Source organism: Myxocyprinus asiaticus, chromosome 39, assembly GCF_019703515.2.
Source record: "Myxocyprinus asiaticus isolate MX2 ecotype Aquarium Trade chromosome 39, UBuf_Myxa_2, whole genome shotgun sequence".
Lineage (NCBI taxonomy): Eukaryota > Metazoa > Chordata > Actinopteri > Cypriniformes > Catostomidae > Myxocyprinus > Myxocyprinus asiaticus.
The window spans coordinates 9,077,438-9,097,500 of record NC_059382.1 but is presented as its reverse complement, the minus strand read 5'-3'; the positions used below and the strand labels follow the sequence as shown (position 1 = coordinate 9,097,500).

General features: G+C 38.3%; 1 protein-coding gene across 3 annotated transcripts in view; it reads left to right on the top strand.

Annotated features, from left to right (window-relative positions):
- Positions 1–15,744, top strand: part of LOC127430171 (uncharacterized) — a 17,627-nt gene extending 1,883 nt beyond the window's left edge. For all 3 annotated transcript variants that reach the window (XM_051679731.1, XM_051679730.1, XM_051679729.1), the window contains 9 exons: positions 2,477–3,516; positions 6,150–6,305; positions 8,519–8,593; positions 8,694–8,810; positions 11,071–11,220; positions 11,854–12,021; positions 12,140–12,331; positions 12,740–12,931; positions 14,371–15,744. In XM_051679731.1, the coding sequence (XP_051535691.1) occupies positions 2,477–3,516; positions 6,150–6,305; positions 8,519–8,593; positions 8,694–8,810; positions 11,071–11,220; positions 11,854–12,021; positions 12,140–12,331; positions 12,740–12,931; positions 14,371–14,475 (2,195 nt within the window). In that variant the 3' untranslated portion in view covers positions 14,476–15,744. The remainder of the gene's footprint in view (positions 1–2,476; positions 3,517–6,149; positions 6,306–8,518; positions 8,594–8,693; positions 8,811–11,070; positions 11,221–11,853; positions 12,022–12,139; positions 12,332–12,739; positions 12,932–14,370) is intronic.
- Positions 15,745–20,063: the final 4,319 nt, after the last annotated feature.

The window sequence follows — 20,063 nt, the reverse complement described above, 5'->3', positions numbered from 1 at the left end:
TGTATGAGGAAGTTCGAATACATGTAAAACATCAACTAATATGACATTAAATTGTATTATCAATGACTTTATGCCTCATTCTGTGAGTAGAATTTACACAAGATCAGTAAAAGTAGCTGTTTTAACTACTCGATGATCATTTAAAGAGGCCCTATTATGCTTTCCTTTAGTGTGTAATATAGCTGTTTGTGCATGTAAAAGGTCTGCAAAGTTACAAAGCACAAAGTCCACGCAAAAGGGAGTTATTATCTCCCACAGACAACACTGCTCAAGAACTGCACAAAACAGCTGGTTTGTAGTCTAGCTATTTCTTCCGTAATGTATCTACGTCACTATGCAACAAATTTGCATAATGCCCGCCTAAGGCTACATTGGCCCGCCCGTCATTATGAGTTGGGTTAGTGTTGTCACCATGTCGAGAAGACGCTGTGTTCACTGCGAAAGCAAAACCTCTTTGTTTGGACTTCCAAAGGCAGACGAATTGAAGAATCAGTGGTTAAAATGAATTTTTACCACTATTCCTCAGCAGTACAACCACAACCAATGCTGGATTTTCAAGACGGTTACTCCTGAAAGATGGTGCAGTTCCCACTTTGTTGGGACAATCTGGCACTTCAGGATCACAACCTGTATGTATGCTTGATTATTTGTGGATTTATCTGCTACCGAGAGTTCAAAAGCAGAGTTTTGTGTTGTAGCTGCGGTGTACACCCAGTGCACAGCTGTAGGCCTCTGCTAACCTGCTAGCTGATGTTATTGTGTTGAAATAGTATCAGCTGGGGGCCCACTTTTACCTACAATTGTGTAGAATTATGCAGATTGTTTGTCATTCTTACTATCGTGAATAGTGATCACGTGTGGAGATGGATTTATTTTTACAAACCGTCATTTTACGTCTGCAATCCACGGTAGTGCTCGGCTAACTTGCTAGGTAATGTTATTGTTTTCAGCTGTGGGCCAGCTTTTACCTAAAACTGTGTAACAAAATGGTCAATCTCAAGAGTCTTATATAATTACAAGTTGTAATGTTACGGCCGCTATCCATGGTAGTCCATGGTTAACTTGCTCACTAACCGGGAGTAAGCCTCTGTTCTCCGTTCATAGCTTGGGCGAAAAAAGTTTGGCTACACCCATTTCAGCAAAAGATGACTAACTTAGTTGCACTATGTGTCTTTTACTTTAAGCTTTGTTAGGATTACAATAATCAACAGTGTACTTGTAAGAAAGCTGCAAAATTAAAACTTACCACTGTGAAATGTCCAGCTCAAGTTGTGCTTGCGAAGGTGGTTTGGGTCGATCAGCTTGTTCTTCCAAACTTTCATTATCGGACTCTGACTCAAACTGGTATGGCAAAAACCCACGCCACTGTTACTGTAGTTACAATAGTGTTTACAGCTGTTAAGGAAGCCTGAAACTCAGTCATGGTAAGGGGCGTTACATTTCTGACACACAGTTGACCAATCACGACAGACTGGGCCAGCTGACTGGGCTTTTCTGAAAGGGGGGCTTTAAAGAGACAGGAGCTAAAGCAGAGGATGAAAATAGGTGTTGCAGCAATGTACAGTATGAGAAAAATATGTTTTTTGAACATTAAAGCATGTAAACCTATTCTAGTAGACCCCCAAAATAAAATCATGAACCTGTAAATTAGCATAATATGGGCTCTTTAAAGTAATATATATGCTGTAGAGAATGTGTCATTTGTAATGTTTACTTTTTGCATTCATGGTGCTAACACACTATACACGGCCATAATATACGGTTATTACACTCTGTTTTTGTAATTTATGATGACACTGTTACTGTGAAGATGGGTGTTTAAAAGAGTGTTAATGGGTAAAATACAGACAAAAGAATGATGATAAGAGAGGTATACTGTATCTTACTTTGAGCAGATGTGTGAATGGCTTTCGGCTGCAGGTGGCACATGAGTGAAAGGGCACTTAAAGAGTTTTTGTGTAAATTTGATTCCTTTTGTTGACTAATTAAACCAAAAAAATCACATGACATGTTCTTGGAAAATGGCTCTACGTCAACTATTGTACAGATGTAGGTATATTTGCATCAGCTTGCTAATTACTCTGCACGCCGGTGTGTTCATGCTGACTGACTGAATGGGAATTAGCTGTCTGGAGCTCCAGTTCACAACTACCAATGATGTGGACCAATGGCATTAAAAAGGTGTAAAGCAGCCGATAAGAAGTTTGCCTAAAAGTCCGCCCTGACGAGCTATTACAAACCACCGAAACAAACTCAAAAACACCTTCATTTTGGCCAGATTTTGTCCTAAATTATGTCACACCCGTTTGTTCTTTGATTTTGTTGGTGGTGTGCATGGGCCTTAAGTCACATTACGGAAGTAAAGCTGGTTGCAAATGCCATTCCATGCTGACTTCAACCTTTTATACATATAACAAATGTTATTAAATTGTTTATTTTTTTATATATATATATATCTGTAATTTTTTATTTCCAGGCAGTACATTATCTCTCAGTTCTTCTCCTTCCCTCTCCAAGTCTCGTGCTTTGCTCACCCCTACAAAAGGAATGGATCTGCTCTGTGTGCTGACACACATATTAGAGCAGCCTGTACCACGTGGGGACGGTCAGGGGGAATTTTTATGCGGCAAGTGTGTGTCCGTTCTGGAGAGAGTTTTCAAGTTCGACACTGTCATTGCCCGGGTCAGGGCACTGTCGAGCGAGAGGCTTCAGAGACTCTCTCAGGAAAGAGACCAGATTAGGCGATTGGTACGAAGTTTGTACCATCAACGCCATCCTTCTAGTTCTAGAAACAATGGAAGCTCCAGCGAGGATGAAGGCGACCCAGGAAGGCAGGAGAGAAAGGATTCGGCAGGGGAAGGATACCGAGAACTGCTGAGGGACAATATGGTGCTCTCCGAGTATGAATGGTGGTCCGAGAAAGCGGATTCATGTCCATATTATAGGAAAACAGGGAAAAGATGCCATGAAGGGAAGAAATGTGATGGTTGTGACTTCTTAAGGGTGTCCGATTCGGATTATGAGTCAGTTTGCGGGGTACCCCGTCACCTGCCCGAACAAGCCTTCACCTCATTGGGTCTCTCCAGGGACAAGTCCCGCAGCATGCCTCTTCATTGGTCAAGAGTACCATCTGTTTGCTCAAGCCCCGCCTCGCTGTCTGGTTCCTGTCACTCTTTACGATCACGATCCCGCACTGCCTCTGTCCAATCACTGGACTCTTTGGGTGGCAATGATCCCTTTGATTGGCCAGAAGAGCAGGCAGTCATCTTCAAAACAATTTTCAAAGAGTTGAGGGGAATTGAAGGAAAACCTGTGAGGTCGCCAGCTGGAAGTCGCATTCCTGTGTTGGGGCGAGGGGGAGTGCAGATTGGAAAGGATGAAGTGGAAGCAAAAGTGGGGTTAGTGAGGGTACTGAATTTTGGAGAGGGGGATAATGGGACGGAGAATGAGTTTGAGGAAGAGGGCGATGACATCTTGACTGAACTGAGAGACGAGTTTCTGCCATTGCAAAGAAAGGTGAGGAAACACTAGTGTGTTGACCTGTTTTATCAAAACTTTCTTAAAAGTGAAGTGATTTTTGCACCACTAACACCACCAAACAGACTTGCAAAAAGTAAAAAAAAAAAAAAACATTGGTCATACAAATGGGTAGTTCCATATCAAACTCATACCACTGGTTGAGCCAGTAGCCCAGGGGATGGCAACCTATGGCACACGTGCCAGTGGTAATCACTGGCACACCAGCAACTGCTAGAGAGAAGTAGACTATTTTATTTATATGAAATTCTGCACCTGCATTTCAAACTACATCTTGATGTAATCCTTCCTCATGATCATGCAGCGTGTTTTCTTCAGCTGAATGGGAGGCTAAACAAAAAGTTAAAATGTGACGAGACTGCAGTATACCCAACAGACTCATGCAGCGCATGCAAGCACATCGCAAGCCGGCAGCGCTTCACTTTCAGTTAATCGCGCAAGTAAACGGGCCCGCTTTGCTTCGGTCAGGCTGCGCGGGTGACAGTCATTTCATTTGATTCTTTTTGCTTTCAGAACAACATGTGAAGTAATAAGGAAAACACCACTATTAATCCTTGAGATTTCCAACCCAGCATACAGGTACACCCTCCTTAAACCATGGTCACACTCAAAATTACATTAAACAATTAAAAGAGAAAACATAAACCCACAACGTGGGGTTTGAAAATCTGAGTCTATTCCAAATATAAATGAAACCTGGAAATAAAGTTTTAGGATTCTGCAGGTGCGATTCACCGAAAAGGGCAATATAGTTGATCGGCTTGTGATGTGCGAATGGCTTGCATGCGCAGCACAGGCTCGTCACACAATAATAGTGCTTAGCCTCCCATTCAGCTGATGAAAACGCATTGTGTGATCATGAGGAAGGCATCAAGATGTAGATTGGAATGCAGGTGCGAGAAACTTCATATAAATAAAATAACATGCTTCATTCTCGCTGTTTCTTGTGAGCTAGTGATTTACCCCTCTGCGTGATTTTGAAAATGTTTGACATAATATAAGAAATATGTAAGGTTCCACACAATTTCGTGATAGTCTGGGAACTTTTACCTTTCTGCTTGTTCGCCTCCAGTGGTAAACACAAGCCCTCAGCAAATGATGGTAAACCTCTCGCCTTTTTCTCTTTTCTTTCCTTTTTGCGACATGGTCCTTGTCTTTTTGTTAGCAGAGTAAAAACCAGGGGGAAAAATTAGTTGTAAAAACTGGAATTGTAAGAACGGTTTCCGTCTTTTTCCCGTTTTGCGACCACTCACACATCAGCACGAAAATGGCATTAAAGGGATAGTACACCCAAAAATGTAAAATGTTCTCATGATTTATTCGCCCTCATGTCATCCCAGATATGTATGACTTCCTTTCTTCTGCTGAACACAAAGAATATCTCAGAATGTGAATTAAAATTTTGAAGCTCCAAAAGCACATAAAGGCAATATTAAAGTAATTCATTCGAATCCAGTGGTTAAATCCATGTTTCAGAAGTGACATGATAACTGTGGGTGAGAAACAGATCAAGATTTAAGTCCTTTTTACTGTCAACTCCACTTTTACTTTCACCTTCTTCTTTTGTTTTGGGCGATTTCCATTCTTCATGCATATCGCCACCTACTGGGTAGGGAGGAGTATTTATACTAAACAATTACTTATATATTGATCTGTTTCTCATTCACACCTATTATATCGCTTCTGAAGATATAGATTTAACCACTGAGTCTTATAGATTACTTTTATGCTGCCGTTATGTGCTTTTTTGACTTTCAAAGTTTTGTTACCCATGCACTTGCATTGTGAGGACCTACAGAGCTGAAATATTCTTCTAAAAATCTTTGTTTGTGTTTGGCAGAAGAAAGAAAGTCATACACTTCTGGGATGGCATGAGGGTGAGTAAATGATGAGAGAATTTTCATTTTTGGGTGGACCATTCCTATTAAACTCTGAGATGAAGTTGTCTTCTAAAATACAAACAGAGTTGGAGGTGAGTGGTGTTAAACGTTTTCTCCACTTTGAGTGCTTGTTCGCCGCCATAATTTTTTCGGCTCTAAAATATCAAATATTTTTTATATCCCCGACTAATTTCACTAACTGTCTAACTTAATGACTGTTTTTTTTTTTTTTTTTTTAACTCCAGAGTAACTGAATCATCTCCGTCTTATGTCAGCACGTGCTGACCTCGTACATGCTCAAACCGTTAATCTTACAATTCATTCACACTTAGCATCAAAACTGTACTTTTCAAGTAATGTTACAACTTCTTATTCAGTGAAATAACCAGTGCTAAATTTACTGGTATTTTTGAGTGTTCACACATGACCTCTAAATATTACTCTTTTTTTTTTTTATTTTATTTTTTTAGAAAAGGCTGTATCAATTGTAATTTTCAGTCAAGCTGTAATTTTGCCAAATTATGCAAAAAGTGTGAAAATAATATTGAATTGTTTGTTAACAGTGCTAAAAGTGCCCAGAGTTGAAGATGCGACCATAAATGTTGTTCTTTTCTTGATATGTTAGTTTTTGCATTATCACTAATGATTTGAGGATTATATTGGTTATGAATTGTCTTACAATAACTTTTGGCCCTTACAGTTGATTTTCTCTATTTTTATCTCTTTTGGTAGGTGACTGCAGGTAGAGTGCACCCTGCAGTGAATCTGTTACGTGAACAGCTTGTTCAAGCTCAGACTCGCATCAGAACTCTTGAGGCACAGCTCAGGGATGCCAACAAACAAGCAACCAGCGCTGTTGTCAATCAATCAAAGTCTTCTCCGCAAGAGGTGAGTGACATTGGTTTGGATACACAACATACAATGATTGGCTTTGGTGGCTAGACGTGCGGTCTGCATTGTGTTTTAGACATAAAAAGCTGCATACGAGATAGGCCTGTCATGGTAATGGACATGACCTCGTTCATTTTTGCTCGGCTCGATATTGCCCATTGTGTTTACATGCATGTTTGTTTACATAAGAATGAATGTCACCAACATTTTAGCCAGTCGCGCTGCGTCTGTTCTCTCGTCCGCTCTGTGTCAGAGGCGGGGCTCAGGCAGCTCCACACACACACACACACACGCAGCAGACAGCGACAGGTGAAGATTACGAGTTACTTGAGGCTAGTAGGTGTTTTTCCCGACGACTGCATAATTCCAGCCAGATAGTTTGGAAGAATAAGTCCAAATGGACTTGGTTTAAAAGCCACATTCCAGAGCTCTGGTGTGGGAACATTTTGGCTTTATACCAAATGAGAGAGGAAAGCCCATAAAGGTGAGCGTGCCGGTATGTCGACTTTGTTTAAAAACAGTGACAACGAAAAGTGGCAATACAACTCGGGGCTCGACATTAATGCTTGTCCGGGACAAGTGGATTTTTGCAAGAGCAAGTCAAAGTAAATTTGACTTGCCTGACCGGACAAGTTGCCTGATTGATACCTTAATAATGATAAAAAAATACTGGGTTTATTTGTGATTTAGCGTATGCCTGTATTATTTAAAAAAAAAAAAAAAATCCTGCTGTTGAAAATAATCTACAGTGTCTGAAATTCTGTGCGGGATTCCGAGTATTGTCTTTGTATTAATTCCAGAATCTGCGCGAATACAGGAAACCCGCTTTTGCACATCCTTCTCCGTCTCTCGTGCAGCAGCACTTGTTGAATTTGGTGTGAGCGCCGAAATGGACACATTTTTTCCAACATGTGAATGCCATTGTGCTGTGCCTGTGTTAAGAGAGCGATGCGATTAAAACTATCGCAACTAACAACAAAGCTGTCAACGTTGCAAGCGTAACGTCGTAAAGTGTAACGTCGGAGCGATCCAGGTTTGCACGCACACAGCTGCCCCAGGAATATTCCCAAACCAGAGGGGTTTGCCTTGGGCTTTGCTAGTGCTTTCTTTCATCATTAACAGGCTTTTCAGCTGCTGCATTTTAATGTGCTTATCTCTCTTTACATGTTTTAACATGTATTTAATACATTTTCTTTTGATTACAACAAGAATTTCTTGCATAAGTTATAAAATGTTTTGCTCTTTAAAGGGGTCGTATCATGAGTAATTACATTTTCTTGAATCATTTGTAAAAAAAAATAAAAAAAATTGCATTGTACTATGAAAATATACTGTAACTTTCAGATCTCAAAATGTCCTCCCTGTCCAAAAAGAGTGTTAATTGAAACTTAAAGCAATAGTGAAAAATCTCTCATCATTTACTCACCCTAATGCTATCCCAGATGTGTATGACTTTCTTTCTTCTGTAGAACACAAAGATTTTCAGAAGAATATTTCAGCTCTGTAGGTCCATGCAATGCAAGAACTTTGTAGGTCCATGCAATGCAAGAACTTTGTAGGTCCATGCAATGCAAGAACTTTGTAGGTCCATGCAATGCAAGAACTTTGAAGCTCATAATGAGAGAAAAATTTCAGTCCGACTTTATTTTGTTTTGGCACATTTCAGAGCAGATTGTTTTGTGAACCTGTCACAATGTAATGCAGTTTTCCAAAAAGGCTATTTTTGAATGATGGGGTAGTTATAAACTGTATTAGATCTAGCAGCAAACCTGCAGCTTGTGAATTCGAACAGCGTTGAATTCCATTTTGCATGCAGTGAGCACATTTACATAGAAGTCTTAAAGACACAGCCTATGAAATGGCCTGTTTAATTGTAAGGATCTGATAGAGAATGGAAAATTGTTTGAAAAACTAAAATGTGACTTGGTTTTGGTGCTTAAGTAACATTACATTGGACTGCTGGGGGGGGGTTGACAGCACTATATTCTAGAGCTTTTGAATAGTTGCTCTCTAGTGTGAACTGAGATTTCAGTGAAAAAACACAAGTGGAATGCATTCATAATGAGTTACAATGGCATGAACTGTCCTGCAGGCATTTTATCATTTTGCTCCGTCTGGGAATGATACCCTTTCATAAGAGTAAAACCTATCTGAAGTGTGTGTGTGTGTGTGTGTGTGTGTGTGTGTGTTTGTGTGTGTTTGCTACACAGACCAGTGGGAAGAATAAAAATGACTTGATAGAGAGTCTCAGCCAATCGCTGCACAGCAGAGAGAGTGTAATCCAGGTGAGTCATGCATTGATAAACTCAATTTAGATTCAGGAAAAAAGATTGTGTGCAGATCACATTGGTGTCAGTGATAAACTGTTGGCTCCCCTATCTTCAGGAATGTGTGACTTTGATCCAGAAGCTGTGTGCTGAGCAGGGGGTGGAGTCAGAGGAGACTGACAAACTCATCACACAACTAACCAGTGGTGTGGGTGATAAACACAATGAGCATGAGGTGAGGTGACTGACTGACATGTGCTCACACATTTACCTAGCAATCTAAATGAAGACTGCTCATAGACGTCTGTTGTTCTTAAAGAGATAGTTCACCCAAAAATTTTAATTCTCTCATCATTTACTCACCTTTATGCCATCCCAGATTTTCTGTCTTTTGCTAAACAGAAACGAAGATTTTAAAAGTGTACCTCAGCTCTATAGGTCTATACAATGCAAATGAATTATGACCAGAACTCAGAATATCCAAATTGGACATAAAGGCAGCATAAAAGTAATCCATATGTGATATGATTGATGTGGGTAAGAAACAGATCAATATGTAAGTAATTGTTTAGTATAAAAACTCCTCCCTACCTAGTAGGTGGCGATATGCATGAAGAATGGAAATCGGCCAAAACAAAAGAAGAATGTGAAAGTAAACGTTTTTTTTTTAATCCCCCTTTCTCCCCAATTTGGAATGGCCAATTCCCACTACTTAGTAGGTCCTCGTGGTGGCGCGGTTACTCACCTCAATCCGGGTGGCAGAGGACAAGTCTCAGTTGCCTCCGCTTCTGAGACAGTCAATCCACGCATCTTATCATGTAGTTCGCTGTGCATGACACCGCGGAGACTCACAGCATGTGGAGACTCATGCTACTCTCCATGATCATGCACATTTTACCATGTGCCCCATTGAGAGCGAGAACCACTAATCGCGACCACGAGGATGTTACCCCATGTGACTCTACCCTCCCTAGCAACCGGGCCAATGTGGTTGCTTAGGAGACCTGATTGGAGTCACTCAGCACACCCTGGATTCGAACTCACGATTCCAGAGGTGGTAGTCAGCGCCAATACTCGCTGAGCTACTCGGGCCCTATTTTGAGTAGTATTAAAGGAAATATTAAGAGTGGAAACAGGAAATCAAATGGGAAAAAGAGTGGGATAAAATATGGATTTGAACCACAGATGCTAGGACAACACTACACATTCACACCATCTTTACACCCCACCCCACTGCAGCAACACCTACTAATTATTTTGTCTTATATTTCTGTGGTTCCACCAGACTATTGGGGTGCAAATAGCTGCACTGTGTGGCAGATGCTATTTACACCAGGATGCAAATAGGAATGAATGTAAAATGAAAGGAATGTTCCAGGTTTAATACAAGTTAAGCTCAAGCAACAGCATTTGTGGCATAATATTGATTAATGATTACACCAAAAATAATGTAGACTCGTCCCTCATTTATAAAAAAAGAAAAAATTTTGGTTACAGTAAGCCACTTACAATGGAAGTGAATGGGGCCAGTCCATAAATGTTTAAATACACATTGTTTCAAAAATATACCCCCAATACATAAACATTAACATACATACAACCGCTTGTTAACCTTTTCTGTGAGTAAAGTTATAACTTCACTAACATGACAACGTAACGCCAGTAAACCCTGTAAGTGATTTTCTCACACTAAAATCATGTTAGCATTTACGTCTTGTGGCTATACTTTTAAAAACGGTGTGTATTTTAATGTTTATGGATTGGCCCCATTCAGTTCCATTGTAAGTGCCACTGTAAACAAGATTGTTTTTTTTTGTTTTTTTTTTTTTTTAAATAAATGGGGGATTAGTCAATTATCTTCTGTGATAATCAACATTATGCTACAAATTCTGTCTATTGAGCTTAACTTGTATTGAACCCGGAACATTCCCTTAAACTCAAGATTATTTCTGTAGGCTAACCCTAACTGCAGTCATAATTTTTTTGTGGCAATTTGGATAGAAGAATAAAGACATTTAGTCACTTTATGTACCATTTTTCCTACTAAGAAATCAACATAAATAATAAATAAAAAAAATTCTTCCAATATTGACGTTCTGGGTGTTCCTTGAAGACATTTTTATTTTATTTTTTAAGATTTGACCCTCACAAGTAAACTGAAAGAAGTACACACCTATACACACTGAGCTTGAGATGCAGTTCCAGCTAACGCATCCAGTCAGTGTTTTAGCAGAGATCTGGATCTGTATTACTGTGTTGGATAATTAACTTGTATTGGATAATTAATGTGCACTTGCCTGTTTGTTTCAAATTAAATGGGCATTACAGATAAAGCCTAAATCCTTTCTGTAACTGTAGTAACCTCAGTTAATACTAATACTTTGATAGTCTATAAAAGCACATCAGAATGTTGTTTCATATTCTGTTGTGCACAAAGCAAATAAGTGTTATTGCATAGTGTTAATGCTTGGTTTCTATTTTAATATGTTAATCAGGCTGTTCTGGAGGCCCAGCTGTCAGAGGTGAGGGAGAGAGAGAAAGCTCTGGAAAACCAGCTGCAGGCTCTCCGGGACGCTGGCAAAGAGCGAGACCGAGACTTCATCACACTCGACACTGTGCTTCAGTGTAACCAGGATATTATTAATGTGAGTCAAACAAACAGTGCTCTTATTCAACAGCAACCCCACACACACACACACACACACACAGTTTATTTAATCACTAGGTTATTGACTGCTACATGAGTATTATGCATTAAGAGTATAAACGAAGCATTGATTCATCTATACAGGGAACGGTGGAGTGCATGTATTTAAAACTTTATCCCAAAGACTAGAATCAGAACATGCTTAACATGCACACACTCTTTTGAAGTTCTCTCCACCAAATCTACTGATTTGAAGTTATATTTTTCAAATGAACTTGTTTCCAATACAAAGCTTTCCTGTAGTTTTGAATTTTAAAAAGCAGAGCCTTCCATTTCAAAACACCATAATGGAAAATGCTATTTATTGTTGATTTTATCATCACTCATTGCAACTGACCAGCACGTATGCTAAAAATGATTCCAGGCTGAAGTAAAGTTTAAATTAGATTTATTTTGATTTATTTACATTTTTGCTAAACTCTATGAAGTATAAAATGAATTAATTTAATGCCAAAGCAAATGTTGTTGGTTTGCCATTTACCAAACTTTTAAATTTCATACTCCCCATTTGAAATAAATCACATTATAGGTCTAGTGCTGAGCAGTAAATCAGTGTTTTGTTTCCTCATAGCACTTTCGTGTAGAGCTTGCAGAGCGAGATCGAGCTCAGCAGGAGATGATGAAAGAGTGGGGGGTTTGGAAAGAGCGAGATTCAGCCCTGACTGCCTTGGTGAAGGACAACGAAGCGTTCATTTCCCAGCTAAAGGAGGCGCTAGAGAGTTCACGGCGAGATGTGCAGGTAGACGTGCCGTTATCTCCCCCTCCCTCTGTCTAATTCGACCTGTCTTGCAAAGTGCAGTTGGCTTAGTCAATGTGTAATTTCCAGTTGTCAACTATTAACAGTTATTTTCCCATAGGCTCTCTCGAACTCTCTGATTGGTCGGGGATTAGAAGGGGGTGATGCTGAGGTCGGATTGGTCAATCAGTTGCGAGAGAAAGAATCTCTGCTGGCAGCGAGCGTCAGAGATAGAGAGGAGCTCAGCGTCACCATGAGGCAGGAGATTTCAAAACTCTCCACAGCCTTAAAAGACTCTGAAACCCTCATACAGGTTCTTGCACTTTACATTTTATCATAACTTGGATGTCCTATAGTGTGCCTTAAAGCCTTAAAGTGTGTTAGTGAACTGAACATCCAAATTACTTTTAGACTTTTGCTCAGAATGTCATCTAATTATTCCTTGTTGATGGTATGCAAATTACATAGTAGAGCAGATAAATAAGAAATCCTTTTAAAAGGATCGTAGTTTTAATTCAGAATCTTTTTAACTAATGTTGTTATGGTAATTACAGCATCTGGTGGTATATGTAGAGATTACTCTGGCTGATGCCATAAGATTTTCCAGCAACAGTGATCTACTCATTTAAAAACTGTGCAATATGAAGCTCGAAATCAATGCACACTCATTATTTGACTTGTAGTGTTCTATGACATACTTCTTGGTATGGCTTTCTTTCAGGACCAAAGAGAAAATCACAAACAAGCCATCAGTGAAATGTCACAGCGACTCAAAAACGCACTTGAGGAACTGAGAGAGAAAACCAAAGAGAAGAAGGAAGCTGAACTTGGACGAAAAAAGGAAAATAAGGAGAGAGCTTTCGAGGAAAGAAAACTGAGAGACAATCTTCAGAAGAGGGACAAACTCATCGAGGTAATGAGCCTGCCAGTACTGTAGGTAGTTATAGAGTATGCATGTGTTGGACATAACTAATGCAACTAATCGGTTTGTTTTTTTATTTGTTCGGATCGAGTGGTTATAACCAGGATCAGAAATTAGGCTTTTTTTCTTATTTGTAAGCTTAGTTATACACTTTATTGCATAAAATGAGTTCAGTATTGATTTCAATTTAAAGGTAGAGTATCTAATTATTCAAACTAGGGCTGGACGATATATTTCATGGCGACGATATAAAGTGTTAACTGATAGAGATTTTGCTATATCGTGTACATCGCTATATGTAAATATCCATGTGCGCAGCATGTGCGTATCTATCAGTGGGCACTCTTCACGTGAGACTGAAACTAGGCTTGAGCGGGGAATGAGTTGTGGCCGGTAAAATTTGCACGCACTTGTTTAACGACAGATTCACTAAAGGAATTATGCAGATCAGGCAATGCTGCAAACACGCCCGTAAACTCATTACTGATTCTTTGCCATTCTAATTTTGCGGGCAGATTCTGAGCGCTATATAGTGGAGGATGCACCAGTCCACCATGATCTGACACACTCTACCGGGACACTGTGATCCAGATACCTTTAACATGCTGAGGTGCGCTTGACTACTCCGCACATCTGTACTTCTCCATCATTTGTTGAATTATTGCTGATATAATCAATTGAAAAGTTAAGAAAATGAAGTAGAGCTTGTTAAAACAGCTGCGAATGTAGTGTAGGTTCACAAAAGCCGACAAATTAGAAAAATGTAATCTGCAAACTGTGTCACTCAACGATAATCACTTGTAGTAATACAAACAATCTTTTTTACCACCTCAAAATGAAGCACACTAAAGAATATTATGAAAGCCAAAAGATGAGCTCTGCATTAATTGTGTCCCTTTTTGTGTTTATAAATATTTTGAAATGTAAAAATTCTTGCAGAAAATACAAAATTATGTTATATTTTCTTTGTAACTTTGCTTTGAAGAGATCTTGAGTTTCTAGAGGAAAGTTCACAATAATATTGGTCAGCAACATACCAGACTGAAATGTGGCATAATGTGAAATTGAGTTATATAATGTTGATTTAAAACCGAGTGTTTGTTTTATTTTTAACTTTGACTATTTGTCAAGTTCTAAATACGGAGTAAATTATATAAGTAGTTTTCATTTAAGAAGTATTTATTTCACTGACTAGATTTTCCAAAAAATAGGCATGACAATATGGTTATTTATTATGTTAACTGATTTTTATTGGTTTTCCAGAAAAAATTACTATATCTTGATATATATATATCGTGATGTAAGATTTTGGTCATATTGCCCACCCCTAATTCAAACTGAAGAATACTATTTGACAAAATGAAAACAAAGGGTTAGAATGACACATGCCCCCATTACTGATGTCACATTGTCTTGTGTGTCCTTCAAAGCAAGTTCTTTTGGAGCTAGAGGAGCGTGATGGTGTGCTAACAGAGCTAAAGCAAAACATCTCTACCAGGCTTGGACCCAAGACCAACCTTAAACAAACACTGTGAGTGTTTAAGAGGCGGATAATATGAAATGATCCTGTGAATACACTGAATTTGTTGATTGGCTGTTGATCTTTCATTTGTGTAATTTATTAATAAATGCACTACCTTCACTATGCAGATACTGTAAATTAGAGTTCAACTGTCAAATGCTTTATAGTCTTCTGCACTAATTTCTTACAGAGATGCGGATTTCTGCACTTAACATCTTGATGTGCAGTTTTTGGTTTCAGCTTTTGATAAAATTAAGAGGTTTTTGGAAATTCTTAAAACCAAAAGAAAATCGAGACAGACCTACGGTATTCTGCACTCTGAGGTTTTTGTGGCTCTGTTCAGTATAACCTGTGAAATGTCATTCCAGTAGTGTCTTATGTCGTATGTAAGATGTAGATTGCTGAAGACTGGACTTTTAAGGAGGTCGCTAGTATATGAAGAAATGTTATTTTAGTTTATATGAATTAATGACTGTACCATTACAGGATGCAGAATGTAGCACTGTTTCCCACACATTTTCAGGTTGTGGTTCCAAGATTTACATAGTTACACACCTGTGCCTTTTCTACGCCCATACACGCTTTTCTATAGCCCACATTCCTCACTGCCTCAAAATTTGAATTATGCTTATGTTTTATTGATTATGGCTGCATAATATGTTTATTGCTGCTTTTCTCTTATTGCTTAATTTGTCTTTTCCTGTATTTTCAGTGTGGTCTTATGTTTTGTCATGTATTTATAAATGTTTTGTCATGTTATGTTGATTTGTCTCAGAGGTGCAGTCTCATTCCCATTTTTTTTTTTTTTTTTTTTTTTTTTTTTTTTATATTGAAGGAAAATACTTGGATTTGATAATGCTGCATATTACATGAATATTCTATGTTTTTAATCTGCTTGTTTATATTTTTATTTGGGTATGCTGGAATTTTTCTCACAGCTTGGGACATACCTCGTTTCCATTAAGGAAATAATCAAATTAGCCTCAAGTGTATGTGGGTTATGGTTCTAAAAGTTTTGTTTGAGGTTCTTTTATTTCTGAAATATTAAAATGTTCTTTTTTAAGAACTCAGGGGTGTAATTGATAATAAAAACCTCAAGATATCTAAATGAGTGAGTTTTGTGCGACCATTATTTGTGTCGAGTAGAATTTTATCAAAAGCAGTTGGATTCTTGTGTAGAAAAGTTATTTTCCGATCAGCTTAAACTCAAAAAAACGTCTTTAAATAGAAAATGAAATTCAGGTGGTTTCAACTAAATTCTCCACATTTAAATAACATGCATGAATCGTAAGTTTTATGGATCATTCCACAGTTGTGGTAAAGCACAGTAATGCTTTACATAATCATCTAAATGGCATTATTAAAATAAACATTTTGTGAAGTAAATATTTTGTTTTAATGTCAGTGGTGTGATGGCAACAATAAGCACTTGCATAAAATGTATATTTATTTATTTAGAAAGCTCAAATATTTCCTGATGCTAAAAAATTATTTGCAGTTAGAGGATAGCCATAAGCACATGGTGATGCATGCTTATATTTTTGTGAAATTTCATAAATTAAAATGTCAGTTTTACAACATCAATGGGGTTATAATTAATAAAAATTATAATAGCTTTTTCATTTGAATTTCTTTCATATGAGTGGAAATTATCAGATAATTCAAGTTTTTATACCATTTTCAATTATGAGATTAAAATGAATTTTCATAATTTCAGCCTGTGACTGATAAAAGAGCATGTCAGCAATTATAATTTTTTATTAGGGTCTTTTATTATTTCATTTTAAATGCTACAATTTTTTATGCTTACAATTGGCGAGTTTGACTTGAAATTAAATGAGAAAGAAGACTACATTAGGACATTAGGCAATGTATGATTTCCGGTCACTTAAGAAACTGTTGCTTTGGCGACACACCTTAAGACTTTTAAATCCGAACACTTTGGAGTTTTAGATTGTGCCACCGATGGCAAGACTTCTAGTTGAGTATGATGATCATGAAATGGTCGGTATGTCCGCTCCTCCTGCTGCTGTTATCGGCTCTAAAGGCTGGAGAGACGCTCATGTAGGTCAACTGGACTTATCTACACGGTACCGCAGCCACAGTGTCGGGACAGTTTCCTACAGATGTCCTCAACTGACAGCTTACAATGTGAACGGCAGCGTTGAGAAGGATCACAATGAGTAACTCAGGAAAGACGAAGACATGCTTAAATCTACTGGAACTACGGCACAGTAACCCAGATTGGCACACATTTGTCATAATTTATCCAAAAAACTGCATGTCAGTACGTTTCCTCTTTATTTTCAAAATTGCACAAAGGTGGTGGTGGTGTGGCCCAACCTTACAAAACATAATTTGGTGGTACCACAGTGATTGTTTCAGATAGTGTAATAAATGATTACCATATTCATGCAAGGGTATTTACATGGCACCCCAAGGTACTTCACAGAATACTATGGATTTACCATTTGACATATCTAAAACACTATAATTCTAATAAACTTGCTTTTTCCAATGGTACAAATTAAAATAAATAAATGTAATACCACGATACTCAATGGTATGCCAGATTCATATGGTATTTACATGATGGCACCCCAAGGTACTTCAAAGAATACTTACTACTTATCATCCCAACACAACGATTCTATCATGGTAAATAAATAAAAATAATAAAATTGTTAAAAGAAAATGGTAATAACATGTATCAGAATTTAACTTTTACAAAATTTTGTCCCCTGGATGTGTTTTTTGGGGGCTTTTTTACCTTTACGGGGGCATATTAGTTTTTCTAACCATTTAAAACAAACTGTTTCATCAATTTAAGTAAAACACTTAAAGAATTTATTACCTCTCACCCTAAGAATTAAATCAACATAAATTCATATTGTACTTCATTATATGTATAACTAGGACTATAATAGAATAGTAAAAACTATCAGATGTAAAAACAAACAAAAAGCCAGAAGCATGGCTGTAATTTCTGGGGCATTTTTGTCATCATTGGTGCCATTTTTGCCCAGAGTCCCCCTAAATTTCTGACCCTGATATAGTACTAAATGGTTACATATCCATATTCATACACCCCAAGGTACTTCAAAAAATACTATGGAATTACTATTTTCTTATTAACATTTTTATTGATTCCATCAACAAAAACCAATGAACACAACATAAAATACAGAATCAATTATATAAATTAAACCCCTCCCCCCTGAGAATTATTCGCCTGGCCACCATAACTCCGGCCAGGACCCAACCTCTCAAATGGCTATCCCCAAAATTAATGACAACCCCATCACCCAAAATGCAGAGTCTGGGGCAAAATGAAAACCGTGTGTCCAACACATCACACATAAATCCCTGAATCTTCAACCAAAATTCCTGTATTTTAACACATCCCCAAAAAACATGGGATGTGTCCCCATCTTCTGATTGGCATCGCCAGCAGGTGGGTGTGTCTTTAAGACCAAGTCTATACAATCTATTCTAGAGGGTGTCCAATATAATCGATTCAAAAGCTTAAATTGCATCAGATGGACCCTTGAATCTCTAGATGTATACTTGACGTTTTTTAGAATCTTAGCCCACACTCTCTCCTTCAATACCAAATTTAAATCTCTCTCCCATAATCTCTTGAGAGAAGTTGAAGCTCCATCCCTTAGACTCTGAATTAACGGGGAGTAATACACTGATGCCTCATGACCTTTTCCAAAAGCAGTAATCACCACTTCTAGAATATCTGCCCTTTTAGGGGTGTATGCTACTCCCAAAAATAGTACAGAGCAGGTGGCGCAGCTGTAAGTACCTGAAGAACTGTGATCTAGGAATCCTGAAATGTTGGACCAAATTTTCAAAGGATCTCAACCCACCACTCTCATATAGGTCACCGAGTGTATTAACACCCCTCACAATCCACTCTGACCAGCAGAAAGGGGAATCACCAATACACAACTTTGGGTTTAGCCATATGCTCGAGGCAACATTTAAATAAATGTCTGAATTAAACACTGTGGACACTTTTGTCCATAGCGCGTGCAGATGCGATATGACGGGTGCAACTTCTCCAATTAGTTTAATAGAAAGGCTTTGTAATAATAAAATAGGGGCAATAACTTCCAGTTCAATTCCAAACCAGGGAGGGGCTCTCTCAGGTGGAAGTGACCAATGAGCTAAATGTCTAAGACCGAATGCATAATAATAAAACAAAATCTTGGGTAGGCCTAGCCCACCTTTGTCAACTGGCCTATGTAACTTGTTGAAATGTAACCTGGGACGCTTTCCATTCCAAATGAAGGACTTACTATCAAATTGCTTAAAATAAGAGAGGGGGACATCTACAGGGAGAGATTGTAGTAGGTAGTTGAATTTTGGAAAACAATTCATTTTAATAAAATTAACCTTCCCAATCATTGATAAATGTAATGAAGCCCACCTGCCCACATCGCTCGAAAACCTTTTTATTAAAGGGTCAAAATTAACTCTGACTAAATCACATAATTTTGCTGGGAATAAAATACCCAAATACTTAATGCCCTGTTTGGGCCATTGAAAGGTGCCTGGCTGAAAGGCCATTACTGGGCAGTACCCAGTCAGAGTCAAAGCTTCGGATTTAAACCAATTAACTCTGTATCCTGAAAATTTAGAAAAGGAATTAATAATTCTGTGGAGGCAAGGCATAGATCTAGTGGGGTTGGAGACAAATAATAAAATATCATCTGCGTAAATTAAAAGCTTATGCACCATACCTCCCGCCGTCACCCCTGGAAAATCATCCTCCTTTCTTATCACGGCTGCTAATGGTTCCAGGGCAAGACAGAACAATAATGGGGAAAGAGGGCAATCCTGCTGGGTGCCCCTATCCAGAGTAAAATAATCTGAAATTAATCCATTTGTTTGTACCGCTGCTACAGGGTGTTTATAAAGTAACTTAATCCATCCAATAAAAATGTTTCCGAACCCATATATTTCCAAAATCTTAAAAAGATAATCCCATTCTACCATATCAAATGCTTTTTTGGCATCAAGTGAGATGGCAGCGACCAGAGTATGATCACTGATCACATGATATTAATGAGACGCCTAATGTTGTCAGAAGAGCTGCGCCCCGAATAAACCCCACCTGATCTATATGTATAAGAAATGTCATAACTTTACTTAATCGGTTAGCCAGAATTTTTGCCAAAATTTTTACATCTAGCTGGATCAGGGAAATTAGACGTTAACTTTTACACTCACTTGGATCTTTGTCCTTTTGAAGAATCAGACTGATCTGGGCTTGTGTCATGGTTGGCGGAAGCTTTCCATTCTTTAATGATTCCATATAAACTTCTAACAAAAGTGGAGCCAATTCTGTAGCATAAGATCTAAAAAATTCCACGGCAAAGCCATCTGGCCTCGGGGCCTTGCCTGTAGGCAGGGCCTTAATTACCTCATCAAGCTCCTCCAAGGTTATCTCAGAATCAAGAGAATTCTTTTGTTCTGTCATCAGTTTAGGGCGTTCTAATGGTTCCACAAATTTTTTTATATCAGTAGATGAAGACGTGGATCTATAAAGATCAAGATAGAATTCTTTAAAAGCATTATTAATATAAATGG